We start from the raw sequence: 26,217 nt of genomic DNA, 5'->3' as shown, positions 1-26,217 counted from the left end.
CAGCAGTAAAACAACATAGTTTTCAACAGACCCAGGCAAAGCACACAATATCCTGGATTGAAATGAATTCCCTTAGCTTCGGTTCCTGGAGACAGTAGCTTGGTGCATAGAGGCTGGAGGCTTTTCACGCTTGCTAGACCTTAGAATGCCTTCTTTCCTTACACATAACCTCATCTTCATTATACGTGTTTCTCCCTTTTTAATGTAAATCCCATTGTTCCAATAGGTCTTTGCAACTTTACTTTTTCCATAATACAAATCTTTCATAGCACTCATATTATCTGTAATCTTTAGGGAAAAATAAACACACTGTTTGGTTTAGCCTCTTATGACTAAGTGTAGCACTTTACCATCTCTTTAAAATTCACAACTCTGGTTCATCTAAAAATGCAAATACCCTTCACACCTCACATTCTAAAACTTCAGCCATGTTTACGTATTTAGCAATTCAAACCTAGCTTCCTTTTGATAATTCAAAGCACCCAGACCAGCTGTCTCCAATTCAATTAAAACACACACACACAGTAATCCAAACCCCACTATTAACCTACCTTTACAATAGATTACAATAATATTATGAAAATTATTATATTTTCATGACACCAAGAAACCGTTGTCAAGACTCTCTCCTCATGGCAATCATTGTTGAGTTTTGGAAGAAACTGTGGCCTGGGCTTCATGATGAATTTGGAAGCAGGGATGTCCCAGTGATGTTGTAATGCCCCTCAGCCCCAGTGTTACAGATTAATGCACGGTGTCCGATGAGGAGACGCATTTTTCAAGGAAGGGCTCTTGCTGCCTTATGTTTCCATAGTGTTAACACAGCCCCTACTTTACTGAAGATAGCCTCCACTCAGCCTATGGGAAATAATCATTTAAAAATAACCCTTTCACTTGTGTAGAGGTTATATTGCTATGCTGTTAACATTTGTCAATGGATGCCCGAGATGGAATTTCCCAGTTTGGTATCTGGGCCGATCGTGAGGGCAAAACGAATTGTTGTGATTAGGGATGCGCTGCCTGAAAGGGCAGTAGAAGCAGATTTAATAGCAACCTTGAAAAGGTGGAATTAGAAGTTTGATGGGGAAAATTTGCAGGTCTATCAGGGAAAGAGCTGATTGGACAGCCACAGGAACAATGGGCCAAATGGCTTCTTTCTGTGCTGAAGCCTGAATGCTGATGGTTGGGGATTTGCTCTGTAAGATTCATTGTTTATCCAGTTCTCTCCCCTCTCCTTTACATGCGCAGACTGGGTTGGTGGATGGTGGGCAGGCATTTGAAAAGACATTTTCCAGTAACCTGCAGATTACACATAACATTCAGCATAGAAACAGGCCATTCGGCCCACCTGGTCCAAGTTGGTGTTTATGCTCCGCACGAGCCTCTTCCCACCCTACTACATCTTGCCCCATCAGAATATCCTTCTATTTCTTTCTCCATAAATGCATCTACATTATTTATCTGAACTACTCTCTTGTTCAGGGTATCAGCTGGGTTTGGGTCGTAGCGGTGCATTTGAACAGCTCCCCAGTGATATGTAGGTAAATTCTCGATGGGGACCCCATTGAGTCATTCGCTCAGGAGGAGTCACTGTCTTCCAGAGAGAAGTCAAAAAGGCACCTATCCCTTCAGAAGATGACAGTAAAAGTGATGCAGTGTTTCTCGTTTCTTCCCAGGCGCTGTTCAGCTTGGAGCACCATTTAACACAAGCAAACCAAACTCTGGCAAAAGAGCAGAAAGAGAAAGGTCTGCTGGTGGAGGCGAGGGGCATGTTGGTAAGGGAAATGCAGTCCCCGACTGACTCCAGGTTTAAAGAGCGACACACTTATAAATAAATTACAAGTTAGATTTCTTGTGGGCAGCTCTCTCTTGCCTCCTGAGTCAAAAAGCTTGTGGGCTCAAGCCTCACTCCAGAGACACGCGCACATAGTGTAGGATGATGCGTCCGCCTTTGTACTGAGGGAATGCTGTGGTGTTGAAGGCGCCGTCTTTCGGATAAGATGTCAAACCGAGGCCCCGTCTGCTCAGGGAATGTCGGCCTGGATTATGTGCACGTGTTTCTGGAGTGGGAATTGAACCCATGACCTTCTGACTCAGAAGGGAGCAAGCTGCCCACCAAACCATGACCAGCAAGTATTGTATCAGGAGCCCTGTCCAACTTTCTCTTTCCTAGTACCGGGAACGTTGAGATCAAATATAGCGCATCCGTCACTGCGAATAGTTAATGGGACACGGCCCAGGGATTGGAACTGACCCAGGTCCTGCCTGGTTTGAATGGTGGTGTAAGAACCTAACATAAGAATGTAAGAAATAGGAGCAGGAGTAGGCCATTTGGACCCTCAAGCCTGCTCCACCGTTCAATACCATCATGGCTGATCATCTACCTCAACTCCATGTTCTCACCCAATCCCCATATTCCTTGATTCCCTCTTGGTGTCCCAAAATTTGTCAATCTCAGTCTTGAAAATGCTCAATGACTGAGCATCCACAGCCCTCTGGGGTCAAGAATTCCAAAGATTCACAACCTCCTGAGTGAAAAAAACTTCTCACCTCAGTCTGAAGTGGCCGACCCCCTTATCCTGAGACTGTGACGCCTTGCTCCAGCCAGGGGGAAAGAGCATCTCAGCACCAACCTTGTAAAATCCTTTTAAAGATGATATACGTTTCAATGTATTTAGTAAGTTCAGATGGGTCTTTAGCTGAAATGGGGTTTGTCGCCATGACTTATAGTCAAACATGAACAGAAATGAAGCAGTTACTTGATCTTTCTGGTCCTCGCCCCACCCGGCCTGTTTCCTTCTCATCTTGCAGGAGGAGGAGAACCGGAAGCTGCAGAAGGTTCTGGAAGTGGAGCAGCAGCGCTGCCTGAGGCTGCAGGGCGAGTGCGACGCGGCGGAGAGTGGCAGGCAGCACGAGCGGAAACAGGCCGAGGCCCTGCGCGCCAAGCTGGGAGAGGAGCGTGAGGCGTGCAGCCAACGTGAGAAGCAGCTGGAGCAGAGGAACGCACAGCGGGAGGAAGAACTGCAGAAGCAGCTGGAAAGAGAGAAGGTGAGGTCGCGGCTAGACAGGGTTACTGACCAGCCAGCCACTGGAAAACCCAATGCTTCTGGTTCCAATGAGAAGCCTCAAAGTGCAAGAGAAAAATCGTACCAAATGTGCATTTAAAAAGAGCCAGTCTTTAAATTAACCACTTGGCCCATCAATCCTGTGCCACCTCTTTGTAAGAACTATCCAGTTAATCCCACTCTCCCCCTGCTCTTTCCCTGTAACCCTGTAATTTTTGTCCCCGCCCAGCATTTATCCAGTTCCCCTTTTGAAACTGCTTCCGCCGCCCTTTCAGGCGACGCAGTCCAGATCGAAACGACTCGCTGCGTTTTAAAACAAAATTCTCCTCATCTCCCCTCCACCCAACCTCTGGTTCTCTGCCAACTACCTTAATTCCCTGCTCCCTTTCCCCCCCACCCCCCCACTGCGTTTCAGATTCCCACTGAGTTTGAATTCTGCTTTTGTTGCACAGGCGACTGCTCAGCGTGAAGCACAGCGGGCGCAGGACACGCAGCGGGTCCTCGCCTCCGTCCAAACGGAGCTGCAGCAGCTGGAAATCGAGTTGGACATGGCCAAACGTGACAAGGAAAACCTGCAGATAGAACTCAGCCTGGTCAAGGTGAAGCGTGTGCATCTTTTCTGATGTCTCTGTTGATCGAGTCACCGTCCTGTGCAGAAACAAGCCAGGAACATAAATAGGAGCAGGATTAAATCATTCAGCCCCTCATAAGAACGAGGAGCAGGAGTAGGCAATTCAGCCCCTCGAGCCTGCCCCACCATTCAGTACAATCACGGCTGATCTCATTTCGGCCTCAACTCCAATTTCCCGCCCTCTCCCCATAACCTTTCAACCCGTTACTAATTAAAACTCTGTCTAGCTCCTCCTTAAATTTATTCAGCGTCCTGGCGTAGTGAATTCCACAGATTCACTCTCGAGCCTGCTCCACTGACCGTGGCTGATATTTGGCTTCAACCCCACTTTCCTGCCTCCCTCCCCTCCCATATCCTTTGATTCACCTGAAAGACCAAACTCTGTCCCAGCCTTAAATGTACTCAACAATGGAGCATCCATAACGCCCTGGGGTAGAGAATTCCAAAGATTCACAGCCCTCTGAGTGATGAAAGTTCTCCTTATCTCAGCCCTAAATGATCAGCTGCTTATCCTGAGACTGTGCTCTAGATTCAGTGTCTATCCTGTCAACCCCTTCAGAATCTTGTAGATGTTCAAAGACTTTGCCTCTCATTCTTCTAAATTTCAGAGAGTGCAGGCACAATTTGCACAGCCTCTCATCACCGGACAGCCCTCTCGTCCCAGGTAAACCATCGCTGTGCTGAGCTGCTCGATCTGCCCAATGGGTGCAGTGCAGCAGTGAGGGGAAAAAAATCAGCCAAGGCTTCTGCTTTTGACTAATGATTGTGAGCAGGAGAGAGAAAACTAGCGAGGGGATAAAATATTATGGCACAGAAGGAGGCCATTCGGCCCTTTGAATCCATGCCGGCACTCTGCAGAGCAATCCAGTCAGTCCTGTTCCCATGCTCTGCAAGTGGAGGGATATATAAAGAGATTTTTTTTTCTCAAAAATGAAACACTTTCCCATCTCCCTCTGTTTCTTGGTCTTTGTATCCCACCCTCACTTGAAGTAACAAGCAGGCAACTGTGCTGAGTTAGCTGACCCTGGACGAGAAAGTATTTGAGGTGCCACAGATTCTCTGATTGCCAGGGGGTGCGTTTTTTTTCTTTATTCTTTCATGGGATGTGGGTGTCTCTCTCTGGCAAGGCCAGCATTTGTTGCCCATCCCTAAATGTCCTTGAACTGTGTGGCTTTTTAGGTCATATCAGAGGGCAGTTAAGAGTCACCCACATTGCTGTGGGTCTGGAGTCACATGTAGGCCAGACCGGGTAAGGAAGGCAGATTTCCTTCCCTAAAGGACATTAGTGAACCAGATGTGTTTATAAAACAATCAATGGCGGTTTCATGGTCATGCTTTCAATTCCACATTTATTAAATGAATCTGAATTCCACCAGCTGCTGTGGTGGGATTCAAACCCACGTCCCCAGAGCATTATGTTATGTACTGTATGTCTTGTTTAGCTTGCTGCACTTTGCAAGTCACTGCATGATGGGACTGCAGAACCCATCCTGTTAGTTCAGTTGCTGAAGTGAGATAAACTAAAGCACAATGTTCAGCCACCTCCTGTGAGTATGAGTATTGATTAATCTTTAAAAAGTTATCGGCAGTGCCAGTATCAAGACGTAACACATTAGCCTGGACCTCTGGATTACTAACATTACCACTACACCACCGTCTCCCCCGGGTGTGGCGGGATCGGGCAGGACCCCAATCTCGATGGTGCGTGTGTAAACGCTCAACAAGCTCAGGCTCCGCTTTGGGCAGTAAGCACCCCATGGTCAACCAGCTCGTCAACACTCAAGGCCTCTGTCTACCGTGTACCGGGAGGGCGACCAGCACTTGGTGATTGGTACCTCAGTCGATTCTGTGTTTTCAGGAAAATGGTGGGGGGGCGGGGGGGGTGGGGGGCACGGGGAGAGAGCACTTGGTGTAAAGCTGCTTATTCCAAGATGACTATTTAAGCTGACTATGTCCTTGCTACAGGCCCGCTTTGAATCGCAGCGAGTCAAGAGTGAGACGGAGTTTAAGATGGCCTTGGAGCAACAGGTGACCGAGCGACTAACAACCGTCCACGAAGACAGCACCCGACAGACAGCCGCCGTTCGAGAGCAGCACAGGTAAACGGACCCCCACCTCGTGCCGGCTGCATTCATGGGGCCCCCTCGTGGAGCTCTGCTGTATCACCAGCCCGCACCCTACCTGCCTTTCCATTAGTGATTCAGTGGTATTCGTTTTCCCAATTTTGACAAAGACAAGCTCCAAGCTCAAGAAGGATGAGAGCAGTCATTCTCAAACTGGGGTCCGTGGACCCCTGGGGGCCAGGAGAGGCCTTTCAGGGATGGCTGGAGGCATACTCTGCTCACATCTCCCTCTCACTCTGCAACCGCCACCTCACTCTAGTCCTGCTCTCTCCCTTTCTTCTCTAGTGTTCCCTCAGTGCTGCTGCCAAAGATAGACAGACTCTGCAGTGAGAAGCAGGCATACCCACTCTTATCTGGCAGTGTCACAGAATGGTTACAGCCCAGAAGAAGGCCACTCGGCCCACCATGTCTGCATCAGGTCTACATTCCCCCACCTTCTCCCCATAGCCCTATGCATTCTCCCTTTAATTACCTTTTGAATGACTCGATGGAACCTGCCTCCACCACACACTCTCAGGCAGCGCATTCCAGTCCTTAAACACCGTTGCGTGAAAAATTTTTCCTCGTGTTGCTTTTGCTTCTCCTGCTTGATTAATTTCAATCTGTGCCCTCTGATTCTCGATCGTTTAAAACGCAGGAACAGCTTGTCCCTATCTACTCTGTCCAGACCCCTCATGATTTGGAACCCCTCAATCAAATCTCCTCTCAACCTTCTCTTCTCCAAGGAGAACAGTCCCAACATCTCCAATCTATCTGCGTAATGTAAATCTACCTTTCAGGTTATGAGTATTATATAGTTTTCTCATTTAGATGGGTGATCGGGTTGGGAGACTGGTGGGGGGGGCCTGTGATTATGAATCTATTTGAAAAGCAACCCTTCAACCAAAAGTGTTTCAAAGCCATTGGACAAGAGAAGGGGGCGTCTGGAGGGCGTCCTCTACAGCCGGGATGTCCAAACTTTAGTTTATACTTCATGTCTGAAGACTAGCTTTGACACCCCTGTGTAGGGACATGTAAGTTCATAAACCAGATGGGGAAAGCAGACCCTAAACACTACCATAATAGGAGCAGGAGTAGGCCGCTTTATCCCTCGAGCCTGGTACGCCATTCAATAAGATCATGGCTGATCTGATTGTAGCCTTAACTTCACTTTCCTGACTCTTTCCCCCCCCTCCCCACACACCTCCCCAAACCCCCCTTAACCCTTGACTCCCTTGTAGATCAAAAATATCTCTAACTCAACCTTGAATATATTCAATGATCTCTATCTCGCCAGCCAGTTTGGCTGCAATGTACCTGGTCCCTTAATCCAAGTCATTCATATGGATTGCAAGTAGTCGAGGGCTCCAGCATTGATTCCTGTGACACTTGCTAGTTATAGTTTACTAATCTGAAAATGACCCATCTATCCTGACTCTCTGTTTCCTGTTAGACAGCCAGTCCTCTATCCATGCTAACATATATTACCCTCAACACCATGAGCTCTTATTTTGTGTAGCAACCTTTTACATGGCATCTTATTGAATGCCTTTTGGAAATCCAAAGGCCCTACATCTACTGGTTCCTCTTTATCCACCTTGCTTGCCTGTGATACCTGGCCGAGCTCTGGACTAGTAGCTGAAGGACTCGCACACAAGGATTAGCATTTGGAAAAATAAGGAGGTAGAGACAAACATTCAGGAATAGCCCTAAGAGACAGTGGATTATGTGGAATTGTAGATTCTTTCTAAATGTGCGATTGTGGACCAGATGGCTTTCCTCATCTGTATCAGCCTCTAAACTGAGGCCCTTCTATACAATAATGCTATATCTAGCATGCAGACTGTCCACTTGTCATCTGTCTTTATGTATGCTTTATTTCTGTGCCTCACTTCTAAAAAATATTAACCAAAGAGAGGGAGGAAATGTATTATGCAGGGGGTTACACACTCTCCTTCCATCTCTGGGACCTGGGTTTCAGTCTTGAGCAGCACCTCCTGCCCTTTGATTCAAGTTCCAGAGACTTGACTGCATGGTCCTGAGGGAGTGCTGCAGTGTCGGTGGTGCCATCTTTTGGTGGAGACTTTAATTCAAGGCCCTTTCTGCACCCTCGGGCGGATGTAGAAGAACCCATGGCCATTATTCGACGGCAAGCAGGTTTGGGGGCCGGCAGGGGTGGTGAGTCCTCCCCAATGTCCTTGGCCATATTTATCTCTCAAACAACAGTGCTGAAAAAATAGATTATCAGGTCATTATCATATGTGGGAGCTTAATGTGCTTAAATTGGTTGCTGCCTTTCCCACATTACAGCAGTGACTGCACTTCAACAGTACTCCTATTGTTTGTGAAGGGACACCCTGATGTTGTGAACACTGCAATATAAATACAAATTCTTTCTGACCAAGGCACAGCTGAGATCCTCTAATTTTGTTTGGACTACAGAAGTGAACCTTCAACTTCCCTACTCACTAGACAACGAGCTGTCCAAGAACTTCGCCAGAGAATGCTAACTTAAACTTTGTGGCCAAACCCTTTCACCTGCTGCAGATGTTGTCTGTACCTAGACTGGTGGTTTTATTTTTTTTTTATTTTTTGTTTCACTGTTCAGGAAGCAGATCATGGAACTGACCGCACAGCACGAGCACGAGATGGGCAAGCAGTTAGCCGAGTTCAAATCGGAACTACAGCAACGGGAGGAGAAGCATCGTCAGCTAATTGAGGGGTACGAGATCAGGTAGGGGACCTTTTTTAAAACTTTGGCTCCTGTGTGCACCTGATTGCCACCGACACGCTGTCTAATTTTCCCTAGCTTTGCTCGGCCTCTCTGCACTGTGCGGTTCCTGATTGCCGCACAACTTAGAGGGAGCGTTGATTGTCACTCTTGTGGAATGCCGCTTCAAAGGGGGAGGTTGCTTCGGGTCAACTCTGTGCTAGTGCATCTTTCTGTGTGGAGGGGCATCCTCCTTTCATATTGGGCACACTTCTGGGAATGCTCCATCCTAAACTCCCAGTGTTGGCTACCCACAGTAGAGCTGTGCGCTTCCATTGCATGAGCGTTTAGCACTAGTGCACAGTGACAGAAGGCAGGCGTTTATAACTCAGTGAGCACTGATCATCACACAAACCGCTTTAAGGCCAGGGACCCCGTTTAAGTAAGCAGGTGGTCGGCCACGGCCCTGTGGGCCCCACTCTCGGCTCCGAGATAGCTAGTTGTGGGTTCAAGTGCTGCTGCCCTTTGTAACATCTCCCCAGCAGCCTGCTCCCAGAGCCTCAGACTGAGAAAAATCGCACAATTGCGTTTAAAAAAAAAATTAAAAGTAATTTTCCTTTTGAGGAATCAACCCAGAAAGTATTTTGGCTTTACTGTTCTTGGGGCGAAGGTGGTTAAGTAGCCGGAATCCCAAATACATGACTTCTTTGCTCAAGCTGCAAGGAGGGCTAAGTCTGCTCCCAGGCATCCTGAACACATAGCCCAGGCCAACACTCCCAGGGCAGCACTGAGAGAGTGTTGCTCTGTCGGAGGTGCGGCCTTTGAGATGAGTGTGTAAACTGAATCCCCGCCTGTCCCCTCAGTTGGACGTAAAAGATCCCACGGCCACTGTTGAGAAGAAGAGCAGGTGAGTTCTCCTCAGAGTCGTGCAGCCAATGTTTATCCCTCAATCATCATCACTTCCGCCGGTCGATATCACATCACTGTGCAGAAGTTAGCTGCAGAGTATCATAGACTATAACAGCGACGACACTTCATAAACCATTCCGTTGGCTGCAAAGTGCTTTGGGACGTGCTGAGGTATTGAAAGGCGCTATATAAATGCGGTTCTTTCTCTCTTGCGCGGCGGCTGTAGGCTGGCGAAGGCACAGGAGGAGATGGGCAGACTCCTCGCCGTGAAGAGGAAGCTGGAAGTGCAGCGAGGCGAGATGGTGTCCAAGCTGCAGTCCATGATGCAGTCGCACTGGAACGAAGCACTGAAGGTGTTGATGTCCGAAGACTCGCCCCCAGCCCTCCAGAGACCAACGGTAGGTGACTGAGCAATGCCTCGCACGTGAACTCTATGGGTTAGAACACAAGGAGAGAAGAATTAGGAGCAGGAGTAGGCCATTTGGCCCCTCAAGCCTGCTCCGCCATTTAATAAGATCACGGCTGATCTGACTTGTTGTCTCAACTTCACTTTCCTGCCTGTCCCTTGACTCCCTTGTCTCTCAAAAATCTGTCTAACTCAGCCTTGAATATATTCAATAACCCAGCCACCAATGCTCTCTGGGGAAGAGAATTCCACAGACCCCTGAGAGAAAAAAAATCCTCATCTCCGTCTTAAATGGGAGGCCCCTTACCCCTAGTTCTAGACTCCCCCGCAAGGGGAACCATCCTCTCAGCATCCACCCTGTCAAGTCCCCTCAGGATTTTATATGTTTCACCAAGATCGCCCTCTCATTCTTCTAAACTCCATTGAGGATAGGCCCACCCTGCTCAACCTTTCCTCACAAGACAAACCCCTTTCAGTCAAGTGAACCTTCTCTGAACTGCTTCCAATGCAATTATATCCTTTCTTGAGACCAAAACTGCACAAATTCCAGATGTTGTCTCACTAAAGCCCTGTGTAGCTCCGGCAGCACATGCCTACTTTTATACTTGATTTGCCTTACAATAAAGGCCAACACTCCATTTGCTTTCCTGTAGCTGCGTACTAATTGGCTATGGCTGACTGAGTCACGGAGTCCCAACTTGTCCTTGTCCTATGTGCTTGTTTTTTTGTAACGGTGAACGCACAAGTTGTTACGCACCCTCCCCCACCCTGGGCCACTCAACCTCCCAATGGCCCCTGATGGTGATGGAACGAGATGCTTGAGGTGATACTGAACAAAACGAAGTATTATTAGAAAAGATTCAACAGGCTTGGGCTCTTTTACTTCAGAGAAAGAAGGCTGAGGGGGTGACCTGATAGAATTCTTTAAAATTGTGAAAGGGTTTAATAGGAGCGATGTAGAGAAGACGTTTCCACTTGTGGAGAGGACCAGAGCTGGGGGCCATCAATACTCTCACTAATAAATAAGGAATTCTGGAGAAAGGTGGTTTTTTTTAATTCCTTCATGGGATGTGGCGTCGTTGGTAAGGCCAGCACTTGTCCATCTCTAATTGCCCTTGAACTGAGAGGCTAGCCTGGCCATTTCAGAGGACAGTATAGAGTCAACCACATTGCTGTGGGCCTGGAGTCACATGTAGGTCAGACCAGGTAAGGATGGCAGATTTCCTTCCCTAAAGGACATTAGTGAACCAGATGGGTTTTTACAACAATTGATGATAGTTGTCATGGTCACAATGCCTGAGGCTCATGTTCAATTCCACCAGCTGCCACGGTGGGATTTGAACCCGTGCCCCCAGAGCATTAGCCTGGGCCCCTGGATTACTGTCCAATGACATTAGGGGAGATGGTGGGGTGGTGGTAAAGAGAAACTTCCTTACCCAAAGAGTGATGAGAATGTGGAACTTGCTACCACTGGGAGTGGTTGAGGTGATAATATAGATACATTTAAGGGGAAGCTGGATAAACACATGAGGAAGAAAGGAATGGAAGGGTATGTTGATGGGTTGAGATGAAGTAGGGTAGATGAAGGCTCATGTGGAGCATAAGCACCAGTACAGAGCAGTCAGAATGAATGGCCTGTTTCTGTGCTATAAATACGATGTTAAAGGTCCCAAGTGTGATCTTTAGGTTGTACTGTGTTAGCTACATTAATGGCTTCTCTACCTTGGTTGGACTGGTTGAGGGGCAAGTCTATCAAGACACCTGGAATCATTTTAGCTTTGTCCATAGCTTTAGAATCACCATTCCTGGAGTGTGTAGGGGCCATTCCTACTGTGCCTCCAGTACCACTTTACATTCGGATAAGAAGCGTGTGTTTTTTTTATATAGATTTATTTTTCCATTCTGATCTAGGTCCCAGTTCTAACGAGGCTTTGTTAATATTTCCTGCAGCAACCCGCCCTTCATCACAACCAAATGCCGGTTTATAGCGAGCTCAGCCGCATAATGTCGACCTCAGGAACCACCAATGATTCTCACCTCTCGTCTTCCTCTACGGTGCCTTACACAGTCTCGGCCTTGGATACCGACCGGTTGAGGCATTCCTCTGGCTCTCAGGCACCTGACAGCCAAACACACGGGAACCTGGTCAAGCTGCAGCACTCGGGTTGGGTCAGCCAGAGGAACGACCTCCGTTTGCCTGAGCTGGCTCTGGATTGTGGGGTCTGTGAGGACAGGATCGAGAGCGGACAACTTCCCTACACAAACCAAGAGGCTCGCAAGCTCGTGGATGTTTCCCTGCAGGACACTCGCAACTTCCACTTTGCTCAGGCCATTCCCTTGCAGCCTGTGGTACAGGCCTCATCTCACCGACTGGTGTCCATGGCAATCAAAGACCAAGAGGTCAACGCAGATCCCAACATACCTAGCAGACACAGTACCCTGGCCTCAAATGCTACAGAAACTCTGAACCCCCTGTTAAAGCATGAACATCACCTGCAGCAGTGCACCTCGCACTGTAGTGACCACCCACAGCTGGCCGGGAGCTCTGTGTACTCTGAGCAGAGCCAGGGCCAGCCGGTGATGCTCCCGCTGCTGCCCAACCGGCCCTCGTTGGAAGACCTCAGCCAGCTGCTAAACTACAGCTTCCTCAGCCATGCCAGCTTCCACCCTCTGGAGCTACAGGTGGATGAGACCATGATGACAGGTAAACCAGGGCCTGGGTTGCAGAGGTACAGAGTAGGTAGCGCTATTCCACCCCCCCCACCCCGCCAAACCGTGTCTGAGTTTCCGAGTCGTAGATTCACATCCCACCAGTTAAGATCTTGTCCAGGCAGACAGTCCCAGTGCCAGCACTGAGTTAGCGCTGCACTGTCAGAGGCGCTGTGTTTTCAGATGAGGCATTAAACCGAGACTCTGTCTGCCCCTTGTGTTTGTCTTCAAAGATCCCACGGGGCTACTGAAAGAAGAGCAAAGGAGTTCTCCCCGGAGCCCTGGGGTCAATGTTTATCCTATGAGCAACATCACTAGAGCAGATGACCTGGTCATTATCCCATTGCTGTTAGTAGGAGCTTGCTGTGAGCCAATTGGCTGCCGTGTTTCCTACATTATAACATCGACTACACTTCAAAAAGTACTTCATTGGCTGTAAAGGGTTTGGAACATCCATAGATTGAGAGATGCTATAGAAATAGAAGTCCCTCTTTATTCCTGTCATCTCAATGCTTGACGGTCAAACTTGAATTTGCATAGTGCCTTGGCACCTCAAAGTGCTTCCCTCGGTTACTCTCAAGTGGAGTGACTTTTTTGATGCAGGCATGGCAGCTAATTAATAACCAGATAATCTGCGTTTTAATTTTAATTCCTGCATTACGACATCGAGCGACTGCACTTCACAAGGTACTTTGTCGGCTGTTAAGTGCAGTGGGATGGCCTGAGGTGGTGAAAGGCGCTATAGAAATGCAAGTTTTTTTTCTTTAGGATCGAGAGCCAGAAGATTCTGCTTTCAGGTGATTAGCACAAGAAGCAATGGCGACATGAGAGAAATATTTTTTTCATGCGGCAAGGGGTTAGGATGTGGAATGCCCTGCCCGAGAGTGTGGTGGAGGCAGGTTGAATCAAAGCTTTCAAAGAGGAGTTGGATGATTATTTGAAGAAAAAAAAAACCTGCAGGGCTACCTGGAAAAGGCCGGGAGGTGTCAGTAAGCGAGTTGCTGTTGCAGAGAGCCGGTGTGTACGTGATGGGCCGAATGGCGGCCTCCTGTATTGTAGCCAATCTGTGATTCTATAATGTGCTGGATGAAGGAGGAATATTAACTAGGTCACTGGGCCGTGGGATTTCTTAACACCCAGAAGAGGAGGGTTTCTGGTTAATATCTCATGTGAAAGGGGAGACGTGGCAACTGTTGGGGGCGATACTTTCCTGCCCTCCTTCCTTTTAAAAGAATGCGATACTCGAAGGGTTAGCGCTGTTGTTTGGAATGCCTGTCAATGGACTTTTACCTTTTTCTCGTTCTTTCCTGCAGCCCCCGGAGCCCATTTGGACGAGCTGGCTGAGCACCCGTTCACTGATGGTGTTGATGACGGTGAGCAGACCCACGACCAGCAGCCGAGTGAGGGCGGAACCACCAAGAACAGCAGCTTTGAGTCGTCAGGGGGGCAGTCCTCCCAGGAGCAGAGCTCGCGGAGCAGTGAGCTTCAGTATTACATCCAGATGGTAGGTGGATTGTCCACAGAAGCAATTCCTCGGCCCTCGAGCAGAAAGATGTTCACTGGGTAGGATTTGTTAAAGTTTCTTTCTTGTCCCTGGGATGTGCGCATTGGCGGAAAGGCCAATATTTGTTGCCCATCCCTAATTGCCCTTGAGAAGGTGGTGGTGAGCTGCCTTCTTGAACCACTGCAGACCATGTGCTGTTAGGGAGGGAGTTCCAGGATTTTGACCCAGAGACAGTGAAGAAACAGCGATATAGTTCCAGCGATATAGTCAGAATGGTGTGTGGCTTGGAGGAGAACTTGCAGGTGGTGGTGTTCCCATGTATCTGCTGCCTTTGGACTTCTAGATAGTAGGGGTCATGGTCTTGGATGGTGCTGTTGAAGGAGGTTTGGTGAGTTGCTGCAGTGCATCTTGTAGATTGTACACAGTGTTGCTACTGTGGGTCTGTGGTGGAGGGAATGAATGTTGAAGGTGGCGGATGGGGTGCCGATCAAACTGGCTACTGTGGATTGGATTGTGTCGACCTTCTTGAGTATTGGAGCTGCGCTCGTCCAGGCAAGTGGGGAGTATTCCATCACACTCCTGATCAGGAGATGGTGGACAGGCTTTGAGGAGTCGGGGCGTGCATTACTCGCTGGGAAATTTACAAATCTGTGAGGGGTATGAACCTTGTTTAGATGATTGTGGTGCCATGAGGGACGGGAGAGGCATTTTTTTCACCAGTCTCCCTGGATCCACCAGGCAAGCCAGCCATGCCACCTCTGGGTTCAAGCCAGGGCCATCTTATTGTAGTTCCACACTGGGCAACCTGCCTGCCCACCAAGCCATTTGGGCTCTGTCGGTTTCACCGTCTTAGTTCCTGTATATATTGTTGAGCAGCTGATAGAAACAAGAGGAGGCCACTCAGGCCCCTCGAGCCTGTGCCACCAGATCATTAGCTCAAGGCTGATCTGTATCTTAACTTGGTTTACCAGCCTTTGGCTTGTAACCCTTAATCCCCCTTGCCCAACAAAAATCCATCAAATTCAACTTTGAAATTTTTCAATGCCTGAGCAGAATTTTGGGTGGAGGGGAGAGAGTCCCAGATTTCCAGCCCTCCTTTGTGTGAGGAAATGCTTCCTGACACCACCTCCAAGGCCAATGGTGCCCAGAACACACCAAGGAAAAGAACATGTTCAGTTCTCCAATTAGTTATTCTGTGATTTGTCAATCAAAGTTCAGAACTGAGGGAAAACTAGGCGACAGGCCAGTTTCTCCAAAATGAGCAAGGTTACTGATTGGTAGCTGGACTCCCTATAATTGCTGGAGAGCCGGTGTAATTAGTCTCGGTGAGTTTACCTTTGGTTTGGACGGCGGAGTGTAGATCCGTGACAAGGTGTAAAAGGAAAATTTTCAGCAAACTTGGAAGCAGCCGCTTTTATCTCCTAACGCTGTGGTATTCTCTTTCTCTCTCAGCTTCTTGACCGATCGCCTGGAGATCCTGTGGAAGGCAGTGGGGAATCTGAGAAGCCCGGCGTAGCGCAGAATGACGCAACCTCCCAGCAAGGTGAGGTGGTAATGGGGGGACCCTTTGTTATTTGAGGCCTCTAGGCTTCCTTCAGTCTACCCCTTTCCTCTCCTGAAGGCACTGATGCACACTTCCACAGGTACCCGCCACCCTCTGGCATTTCGTGCGAGTGTCCATTCTGTCTGTGTGTGAACCAAAAAGTGAATATGAGGCTGACCTTGGCAAATTTGTAGTTCGTTGGAGACACTTAGTTCTGCAGGGTAGCTGAAGAGGCTGTCCTAGTTTCTTGGTACATAAGAACATAAGAAACAGGAGCAGGAGTAAACCATTCGGCCCCTTGAGCCTGCTCTGCCATTCAATAAGATCATGGCTGATGTGCTTGTGTTTCGAATTCCACATTCCCATCTACCCCTGATAACCTTGAATTCTTGTTCGGCAAGGGAATCAACCAACACTGCCTTAAAAATATTCAATGACTCTGCCTCCACTGCCTTCTGAGGCAGAGAGTTCCAAAGTTGCACAACCCTCAGGGAAAAAATATCTCCTCAACTCTGTCCTAAAAGGGTGACCCCTAATTTTAAAACAGTGCCTTGCCTCCAGCAACAGAGAGAGACTTGGCCTGCAAACTGCAGGGGTGACTGGTTGGTATTTCTGCTTGCTGATACACTCTCACAGCACACCAGCACACTGGTCTGCAGAAAGCTTTTCAACCTATATTTTCCTGTGCACTCTGGGAGGGAAAATGGTCGTCTTGCATTCATGTCAGAACTATTTACACATTCTGAGTTATAAATCGATAGGAGATGGATCTTTGGGTGACTGCTGAGATGTGCAAGTCAGTCTTCTGTCTCTGTAGCCACAGGAGATTAAAGTTCAGTCTTTTGCACCTTTCCTATCTCCCCTTGATTTGTCTCTGCTTGAAGAAGGCCATGACACCTTTCCCGGTGCGATATTCCATGTTCCCTCAGGACTAGCCGGTCAACTATAATCCACATAGGAAGTTCCTAGAAAGTGGTTGCTGTACATTATCAGCCACCTTTTGCTCGGCGCCTTTGCTTGCATTTGTTTAAAAACAACACAAGTCTTCCTTAAAAAGTTCAATATGCCCGTAAGTAATTCGAGGCTGTAATCTGGTTTTCATGACTCCTTTAGGGAAGGAAATCTTGCCACCCTTACCCGGTCTGGCCTATATGTGACTCCGGACCCACAGCAATGTGGTTGACTCTTAGCTGCCCTCTGAAATGGCCCAGCAAGCCACTCAGTTCAAGGGCATGGGCAACAAATGCTGGCCTGGCCAGCGACGCCCACATCCCATGAAAAGAATAAAGAGAAAAAGTGAAAGCTTAACCCCTGAAAGGAAACTATACTGGTGACTTGTGACTGTGTGGTCTAAATGAATGAATTACTGTAGAATCATCCAGCACAGAAAGGGGCCATTCGGACCATTGTGTCTGTGTTGGCTCTTTGAAAGAGCTAACCAATTAGCCCCCCATAGTTCTTAGCCCTTCAATTCTTTCCTTTTCAAGTATTTATCCAGTTCCCCTTCTGAAAGTTACTACTGAACCTGGTTCCACTGCCCCTTCAGCATGTTCCAGATCACAACAACTCTCTGCGTTACTGAGAAAAAAAATGTCTTTATATCCCCTTTTGGATCTTTTATCTTAAATCTGTGTCCTCTGGTTACTGTGTCGTGCCAGTTTCTCCTTATTTACTCTTATCAAAAAGCTTCATAATTTGGAACACCTCTATTAAATCTCCCCATGACCACCTCTGCTCTGAAGGGGGACAGTCCTAGCTTCTCTAGCCTCTCTGTACTATTATTTCCGAATTGTGGATAGGAATCACTGAAATTCATATGCTTCACAATCCCATGGCAAGTGAGCTGGGGAGAGTCTCTCGTTTGGTAGGTTTGTCCGGTTCTAAAACACGCAGTGTTTCTCCCCTTTCAGGAGGTTCTCCGGTTTTGCGGGATTGCTCCGATATCTGGGAGAGCGCCAGGCCCCAGCTGATGAGAGAGTTACCCACCGTGCAGGGCGGCAAGCCTTCCAGCAGCGCTGTGCAGAAAATGAAAATGAATCCCTCGGAGGCTGTTCCGTTGCAGCGGGTGGTAGCACCCCAGAGCCCTCAGAAATCAGGTGCGTGTTTGTATCTAGTGAAGAGAGCGCGGGGACGTTTAAAATGAAAGAAAGCTTGCATTTGTGACATCCCAAAATGCTTTCCAGCTAACCGAGCACTTCCGTCGACACGTCGTCACTGCTGTGGTGCAGTAAGGACGGGCAGCCAAATTGTGCACAGCAAGCTCCCACAAGCAGCTTAAGGCACGGCTGCTAATGTTGAAAGGAATGGTCAGAGAGCGCAAGGGGTTATGTGTGAACTGGACTTGGTGTGAGTTAGGAGATGGGTGGCAAAGCTTTGGATGAGCTGAACCTTTACAGGGGGTGAGGGACCAAGCCAAGAGATTGTTGGGGCGAGTTGATTCTAGTACAGCCACTGTTATTTTACGTGTTTGAGACAGTGCTTTGAACCCTTTCTGACATGTTGTAAGAGGCTGTACTTTTACCTTTTTGTGTAGGGTCTGCGGGCGGAGTGCTATCTCCTAAACAGATTGGAGAGCTCTCGAGACTGTTGAGCATTTACCACAACACTTTCGATCGACCAGCACCGGCTTTGGATGAACTCTTCACCTACCTGAGGGGCGTCCAGCAGAATGGGTTTGTACAGGCCGCTCTCTCTGTGCCGTGGCACATTGGTGTTGCAAAGGCTCTCGCGATTATAGCTCTGATCGTATCTACGGTTTTTAAAACGCTCAGCAGAGGTGGTGGCATCTGTGCCGAGAGAAGAATGAGTTCACGTTTCGGGTCGATAACCTTTCGTCAGAGCTGACCGTTCACCCTGAAACGTCAACTCTGTTTCTCTCTCCACAGATGCTGCCAGACGTACTGAGTATTTCCAGAATTTTGTTTTAATTTCAGAATTCCAGCATCCACATTATTTTGCTGTTAGTTTTATTTAGCTTCTTCTTTACATAGAATTACAGATCATTTCCAGCACAGGAACAGGCCAATGCAGCCCAACTGCTCCATGCTGGTGTTTATGCTCCACTTGAGCCTCCTCTCACCTCCTCGTCAACTCACCCCATCAACCTATCCTTCTATTCCTTCCCCTAAAATGCATCTATACACTTCGCCTCAACCACTCCCTGTGGTAGAAAGTTCCACGTCCGAGTAATAGGGAGTAGGTGCATCGATACATTTAAGAAGAAGCTGGATAAATACATGAGGGAGAAAGGGATAGAAGGTTACGGTGATAGGGTGAGACGAAGAAGGATGGGAGATGGCTCATGTGAAGCAGAAGCCCTAGCACGGACCAGATGGACTGAATGGCCTGTTTCTGTTCTGTACATTCTATTTTTTTTTTCCTTCTCTCGTGGGATGAGCGTTTGTCGCCCTTCCCTAATCGCCCTTGAAACTGAGTGGCTTGCTCGGCCATTTCGGGGAACAGCTGAGTCACCCTCATTGCCCTGAGTCTGGAGTCACGTGCAGGGTAAGGAGGGCAGATTTTCTTCTCGAAAGATGGGTTTTCTCAACAATCGATGGTGATTGTGATGTACTGAGACTTGCTTTGTATTCCAGCTTCATTCATTCATTGAATTTAAATTCCCCCAGCTGGGATTTGAACCCCGTGTCCCCAGAGCATTAAGATAAAAGCAAAATACCGCGGATGCTGGAAATCTGAAACAAAAACAAAAATTGCTGGAAAAACTCAGCAGGTCTGACAGCAATGTTAACTCTCTCTCTCCCTCTCTCTCTCTTTCCACAGATGCTGTCAGACCTGCTGAGTTTTTCCAACAATTTTTATTTATTCCCCAGAGCGTCAGCCTGGGCCTCGGGATTACTAGTCCAGTGATATTACCACTACACCACCACCTCCCTTATGTAATTGCATTTAAGTGTGTGACCCCCCCACTATTTTAGAATTCAGTGAAATGATATTTTTACGTAGACCCTGGGGACACTCGGAATTGCCCTGGAGGCTATTTCCCTCCCCCTTTAAAGTAGTTTTTTAAGGATTGCTGCTAACATTGTAATGCATAGGGCACTCTGCTGAAATTATTAAAATCTTAGTGCACCCACCATACACACCACCCATGCTGGACTGGTCGGGAGTGAACCCTGCTCTGTTCTAACCGCCTCTCGTGTTTTTGCTTCACAGGCCAGAAGGGCCGGAGAGTGTGGCCGCATCTGCTCGAAGAAACCTGGATCAGAAATTAAACCTAGCGGCCAGGAGAGAGGTGAGTTCCCCACTGGCCTGAGGACTGGGCAAGGATTGGGAGATCGGGCCATCATAGCCACTCAGCAGCTCGAGCAGGAGCTGAGGCGAGTAGCACAAGTGCCACTTAGGGGTAGCTGGGTAAACACGAGGGAGAGAGGAATAGAAGGAGAAGTTGATAGGGGGCGGGAGGAGACTTGTATGGAGTATAAACACCATCGTGGAGCAGTAGGGCCGAATGGCCTGTCTCATTGGCATGTAGCCTGTAAGTAACCTGGGACTTGATCATTATTGAATTGACAATGCCCTGCTCAGCCAGTTTAGTTTGTGTGCCCGAAATGTATTGAATATTTAGACTTATTTGCCATGTTACTGATGTAGGGAAAGGCCAAATGATTGAGTACATCGTCCTGAGACACATCAATGAATCTGCGGTCTTTACCATCCACTTGAGCTGTATCTTAATCCCCTGTGACTCTCCTGTTCCATTATTCCTTTATTTCCACCATACCTTCAACCGCTTATCTAATTTATCCTTGCATGTTGACATGGTTTCTGCTTCAGCCACGAGCTCCAATTCTACTGGAAAGGCAAAGTATCTAAAAAAAAATCTGAACAACGGGTTAAAGAAGCCATTTCATGCTGTTACTATGCTGCGCGAGTGGTAGTTTCCACTAACAGGATGTTACCGTCAGCCCAAAAAGACGTTCTGCCTACCACACAATTGACCAACGTTTGTGTATGAACTTCAATGCCAGTATGATGCCAGGTACATAGGCTGTATGTCCGAGCGATTGATTGATTGAATCAAACAGCATGTTCCTTCGGTTGTTCTCGCACTTACAAAACCCAAAACAAAACTCCTATTATTGCATGTGATTCAGCAATTGGACAGTGCTTGCTGAACAATCCTGAGTGCGCTAATAGCTACATTAATAGCCAATTTAGGATAATCAGTCAAGCTTGTAACGTGGCTCACTTACACCTGCTAGGGATATGCAGGGACCCGCTCTCTGCAAATAAAAGGAATTTGTTCAAGCCTTGTGAGTTTTTTGAATTACCTGGGAGCTTGGGGAGCCTATAGTTCCCCATTGCTTTCCCCAGGACAAAGCCTCGGACAATCAGAGTTGACTTCCCAACCAATTCTGTAGTATAAATTGTTGTGATTGTTTGAAATTTGGCACTCTTGAGTTTGTCCTGATCAGTGCAAAACAGCTTCGGCAACTAGTCTTTTTGCTCAACAAAACTCTGATTAGGCATTTCTGTCTCAGTGTAAAGGAAGTTCCTCCTGCTCTCTCCCCTAAATCTTTCACATTTAATCTTACAGTCATGTTTCCTTGTTCCAGGCCAGCCTACCACTGAAAGCAGTCTGCCTTTTCCACCCCATCTCTTCATAGTTTTAAAGCGACTCTACCAAGTCATCCCCAATTTGCATCGACAATTTTTCAAGCCTTTGTTTGCGTTTCCTCATACCAGGCAGCATGCTAATAAATAAGTGATTGCTATTGTCTCAGCATCGTTCCTACAGTGTGGAGCTCAAAACTACTCTCAGTACTGCAACTGTGATTATACTAAGCTTTGGTGTACACTCGCCACTACATCGCAACAATAACCATCTGTGTTTTATCATAAGTTGTGCAATAAAGCCTTCCATATTATAAATGAGGTCTCATGGTGCAGTGGGTAATGTCCCTGCCTCTGAGCCAGAAGCTCTGGCTTCGAATTCCACCGCCCAGGACCTGATGACCAAGGAAGGTGCATTTATAACGTGGCCAAACAGGTTGATTATCGATGTGCAAATCCTTACTGCCTTGCCATTGGCATGTGCATTGGAAGAGTGGGAGAGATGGCTGGTCAGCCATGTGATGGATAGAAAGTTGAAGCCTCTACCATCACTCTCCGTAGCTCCAGATTACAACACTTGTGTGAAAGTAAATGCTGCCACAGCAACTCTGACTTCCTGTAACGCACCGTATTAAAATGCTAATTGTTGTTTAGTGCTGTGGACTTGCACCCAAACCCACTTCACCCTCAGTAGAGTGGGCTTTCACCCGTAACTCTGGGCTGGATTCATCTCCCAGACCCCAGAGATGAGAAAATATCATTCTCCACTACCTCAATGTCTCGATCTCTGGCTGCTGTGCCCTGATTTTTTTTTCTGAGGCGTGTAACATTTTTTATATTGTGCTTTTTACAAATTTGCCCATGCCTAATTGCCCTTGAACTGAGTGGCTTGCTAGGCCATTTCAGAGGGCAGTTAAGAGTTAACCACATTTTTCTTTTTATTCCTTCGTGGGATGTGGGCATCGCTGGCTAGGCCAGCATTTATTGCCCATCCCTAATTGCCCCGTTCAGAGGGCACGTAAGAGTCAACTACATTGCTGTGGGTTTGGAGTCACATGTAGGCCAAACCAGGTAAGGGCAGCAGATCTCCTTCCCTATAGGAGAATTAGTGAACATTGCTGCAGATCTGGAGTCATACGTAGGCCAGATCGGATAAGAATGGCAGATTTCCTTCCCTAAAGGGAACCAGATGGATACACCACTCGATAATGGCTTTTGAATTCCATATTTTATCAATTGAATTTAAATTCCACCAGCTGCTGTGCTAGGATTTGAAACTGTGTCCCCCGAAGCCTCTGGGCCTCTGGATTACTAGACGAGTGACGTTACCTCTGCGCCACCATTTCCCCTTTCCAGAGCGTTAATATCTGTTCGATATTCTCTACCCGCGTTTTTTTCTTTTCAGGGTTCATCAGCGCAGAGCAACCAGAGACGGTTCATGGCAAACAAGACGGTGACTGAAAAGAGCACCAACCCTGGCAAACCAGTGAAGAAACCTGCACCGGCCACCCAGCCAGGAAGCAAAGGAGGCAAGACAGTGGTCTGGAGATGAGTAGCGACAAAGCTAGTCACCGAGACTGGGGGAATACATCCAGTGACCAATCAATCCCAATTGCCCTGGTCTGGTCAGTGTAGCCTCTCCCCCAGAAGCTGCGGTGCGGGGGGAAGTTGGCAAGACATTGGACTTTGTGATCGAGTTTCCACGTGTGGTCAACTTTGCAATGAATTTGAAGGGTTGGAACAATGGTTTTCAATGCTGGCTTGTCACACCTGGCACTGGGCATTCAAACTCAACAGGGTAAGCCCATGATGTCTTTGCCGGCTATAAGCGTGCCAGATAAAAAGCTTCAGGGCGTCGACAGCACAAGCACAATGCAGCTCGCTGCTGAACTGGTAACGGGAGGTGCTGAGGGTGGCTCAGGTTTACATGGTGCTGCCTGAGGCACATTGATGTGGTTGAGTATAGTGGTCTATACCCTCCACCTTAACTCGCGCTATACTTCATGTCCCAAATTTAAATGGTGATAGCTCTGTCTAGTGTGCCGCATTTGAATTGTAGACATTTGAACCACAAAGGGATGAGATATTTCATCAAAGACTGCTCACCCCAGCAATCGGCTGTTCCAGACAACCTCATCCCACCCCAGTAATTACTCTGCATCACAGCGTATTGTGTGGAAGAGTTAATGTACTAGCGGGGCGTACTGTTCAGCAATAACCTCCAATTCCTAGCCAAGCAGACTATTGCAAGAATTTCTCCCTGCTTTACTGTTTACATTTACTCTTCTCCATTTCAGTTTGTTTATAATCTTGTTTTCCTGTTTAATTTTGAATTAAGAATCTGAATAATAATTAGTCCCCTTTTGAACTACCCACGAAAAGAATTCTCCTTCCTGCAACTGTTTCAACGGACTGATTGATTGATTCTTCCTCCCTTTCTCCCTGTGCACACCTCTCTCTTTCTGGCCCTTTCATTTCTCTATCAGCCCCGCCTTGCTGTGCTGTCAAACTCGTGTTTGGACAAACGCTGTGCTGCGACACCCATACCTGTGTCCTGGAGAGAGGAGTCTGGCCCAAATACCCATCTTCCTCCGTCTTTACCTTGTGAAATGCTCCCATACCGTTTTTACACCAACCCCTGCCTCCACCCATCCATATTCATTTGTGTTCACTCTTACTGATACGTCTGACCTGTTAACTCCTATGACCACGACTTCTCATTTTAGAGAACTTAAGGCTGTGCATTTAAATTTTTTGAAAAATAAGCATAACCGCAAACAATAGCAATAATTGCCACATCAGCGGGTTTAATTTATTTTTATAAAGAATATTTTTCTGTGATGCTTCATACCTTTACGAACAGCTTAGGATAACTGTATCAGTGTGCTCGACCTTCACTGGTAGTACAGCTGAAATGTAGTCTTGGGCTTCATTCTCTTTAGAATACTATGGTTGGGGGTTTTAAGTCCATTTCCAGTATGTGCTTCTGTTCTTTTACCCGTTCTGGCTGCAGGATGACTGCAGTAGTTAATTTAATGAAGGGTGGCATTGATTCCATTTTGTTTCGTGTGAAATGTGTCTTAATATCTTGAGGCTCATCAGGTGAGGGTAGGATGTTGTATTTTTTTTAATATATGAAATGTTAGCCAGCTGTGCTGTACCGCTAGCTTGTAGCTGATTGTGGGTATATACTTATTTAACGCTGGTTTACAGGCTTGTTTTACAGTCCATTTATTTATATTATATTAGGAGTTAAATTTAGGTTAACATTCGGTGCTAGTGGGCTTGTTCTGATCCTGCTTCCCCAGGGTCCCAGGACCCGCCAGGCATTTTCTCAACATTTCCACATCTTCCATAATCACCAAAGGGCTTTAAACCTCTTGTATTTAAACGCCTGGCGTCATGATAACATTTAGTCTCAAGTGTAGAACTTGCAGGAAGGTCAGAGGCCATTGATGGATCTAAACCTTGTCCGGTATTCCGACTTACCCAGCGGCTTACCAGACTTGGGTGTTGGAACTCAGGCTCCAAACATTGTTTGCTTACTGTGAAGTATATAGTGTTAAAATGAACCCCCGTGACCAAAAAAATGTATATTTTTGTTTCATCCTTTAAAACCATACAATTGGAAAACAATAGCCCATCATTTCACGCTAACACCAGCCCTTTGAAGGAGCCATGTATATTAAATGCAGCTGTCAGCAGCACTTTGTTTATTTTTTTTTGGTGTTGCTTCTGGTCTCCGTTAAATTCTGAAAACTTCTGGGGGATTTTAAAACCTACCTGATGTACTCGGGTATTTAGAGTAGATGATAATGACATCGTACCTAAAACTTGATTGAGAAGCACAGGCGAAAGAATGCATCAACACCTTTTAATCCCTGCAATACTTTACCATCTGCAGCTGCCCTCCATGTCTTTATCTACTCACCTGTGGTTGAGGGCCCCCCAGTTGCATGACCCACCTTTGCCCCTTCTTGAGAAATCAAGGCAGCCAAGCCTGAGTTGGGGCTTGAGTGATCCAGTGGGATGTACAAAAAGTGGAGCTTGGCTTGGCTGCTAAGTGTTTTATAACATTGGGAAGAAACGTTTCAAGGAACTATTTGATCTCCTTACCTCCTGACACTGCTTGGCTCAAGTTAACATTGAAGTGTGTGGTGAGACCGAGTTGAGACTCAGCTCTGCGTTCCTCCCTGCGCGCTGGCAAGTGCCAGGGCAAATGCGACAGCTGCTTTACCACGAAGGCCTCGTGAGCTTTTGCACAATAGTCTTTAATCAGTTGGCTTTCAAGGTTGCTGAATGCTGGGGGGGGGTTTGGAAACTGTAAACACTGACATAATCTCAGGCACCCCTGCAAAGAGTGAAATACTGTTTGGGGAGGTGGGGCCTATGTTACATAGGATATATGGTACAGAAAGAGGCCATGTGGCCCAACCAGTCCTACTCCCCCTGCTGGCAAATAGAGTGACTGATCAGATTGCAGCAGCACACCTTTAATTGTCAACCTGGCACTTCACCTCCTGATTTTCCTTTCGACAATGAATGAACAGTCGAGGTTGGCATGTGACTCTTCCTAGTAACCCTCCTGCCAGTAATCCAGGTTTCACTCTCTCCCTCCACCCCCCCCCCCACCACCCCACCCCCACCACCAACCCCGGTCCCTGTTCCGTGTCCCCCGTATCCAAATCATTGGTTTAATTCAACTCTGCTTGCTTGGAAAGGACTTTAATAGACATCTGAAATGTAGCTAACAAACAATGTAAAGAAGCCTGTGGTCTTCCTATGCAGTGTCCCATGCAAATACCTCCAGGGTGCCAAATCCCAAATCCTGCACTATTTAATACTGTATGTAAGCACTTAATATATATGTATATGGTCCACAGGCTTTGTGTGACAGTACAACTACATCCCCCTTATCTCTGTTGATTTTTTTCAACTTGCATTTGCCGTGTATTGTGTCTTTATCCAATTGACTGTTTATATTTATGTGTGTGCCTGTGCATTTTTTTACAAACTTAAATGCCTTATTTTAATATGGATTTTATATAATAAACTTTTATGGAA

General features: G+C 47.3%; 1 protein-coding gene across 1 annotated transcript in view; it reads left to right on the top strand.

Annotated features, from left to right (window-relative positions):
* Positions 1 to 26,217, top strand: part of cntrob (centrobin, centrosomal BRCA2 interacting protein) — a 36,765-nt gene extending 10,548 nt beyond the window's left edge. Inside the window, exons 7-19 of the mRNA XM_078537135.1 lie at positions 1,677 to 1,775; positions 2,812 to 3,048; positions 3,518 to 3,664; positions 5,662 to 5,795; positions 8,407 to 8,532; positions 9,644 to 9,815; positions 11,774 to 12,527; positions 13,846 to 14,036; positions 15,489 to 15,579; positions 17,490 to 17,675; positions 18,113 to 18,251; positions 19,753 to 19,831; positions 22,559 to 26,217. Of these exons, the coding sequence (XP_078393261.1) occupies positions 1,677 to 1,775; positions 2,812 to 3,048; positions 3,518 to 3,664; positions 5,662 to 5,795; positions 8,407 to 8,532; positions 9,644 to 9,815; positions 11,774 to 12,527; positions 13,846 to 14,036; positions 15,489 to 15,579; positions 17,490 to 17,675; positions 18,113 to 18,251; positions 19,753 to 19,831; positions 22,559 to 22,705 (2,502 nt within the window). The 3' untranslated portion in view covers positions 22,706 to 26,217. The remainder of the gene's footprint in view (positions 1 to 1,676; positions 1,776 to 2,811; positions 3,049 to 3,517; positions 3,665 to 5,661; positions 5,796 to 8,406; positions 8,533 to 9,643; positions 9,816 to 11,773; positions 12,528 to 13,845; positions 14,037 to 15,488; positions 15,580 to 17,489; positions 17,676 to 18,112; positions 18,252 to 19,752; positions 19,832 to 22,558) is intronic.

Source organism: Cetorhinus maximus, unplaced genomic scaffold (assembly GCF_964194155.1).
Source record: "Cetorhinus maximus unplaced genomic scaffold, sCetMax3.hap1.1 HAP1_SCAFFOLD_1949, whole genome shotgun sequence".
NCBI classification, from domain to species: Eukaryota; Metazoa; Chordata; class Chondrichthyes; order Lamniformes; family Cetorhinidae; genus Cetorhinus; species Cetorhinus maximus.
Note: the sequence above shows the minus strand (reverse complement) of the source record. Positions and strands in the feature narration are given on the sequence as shown.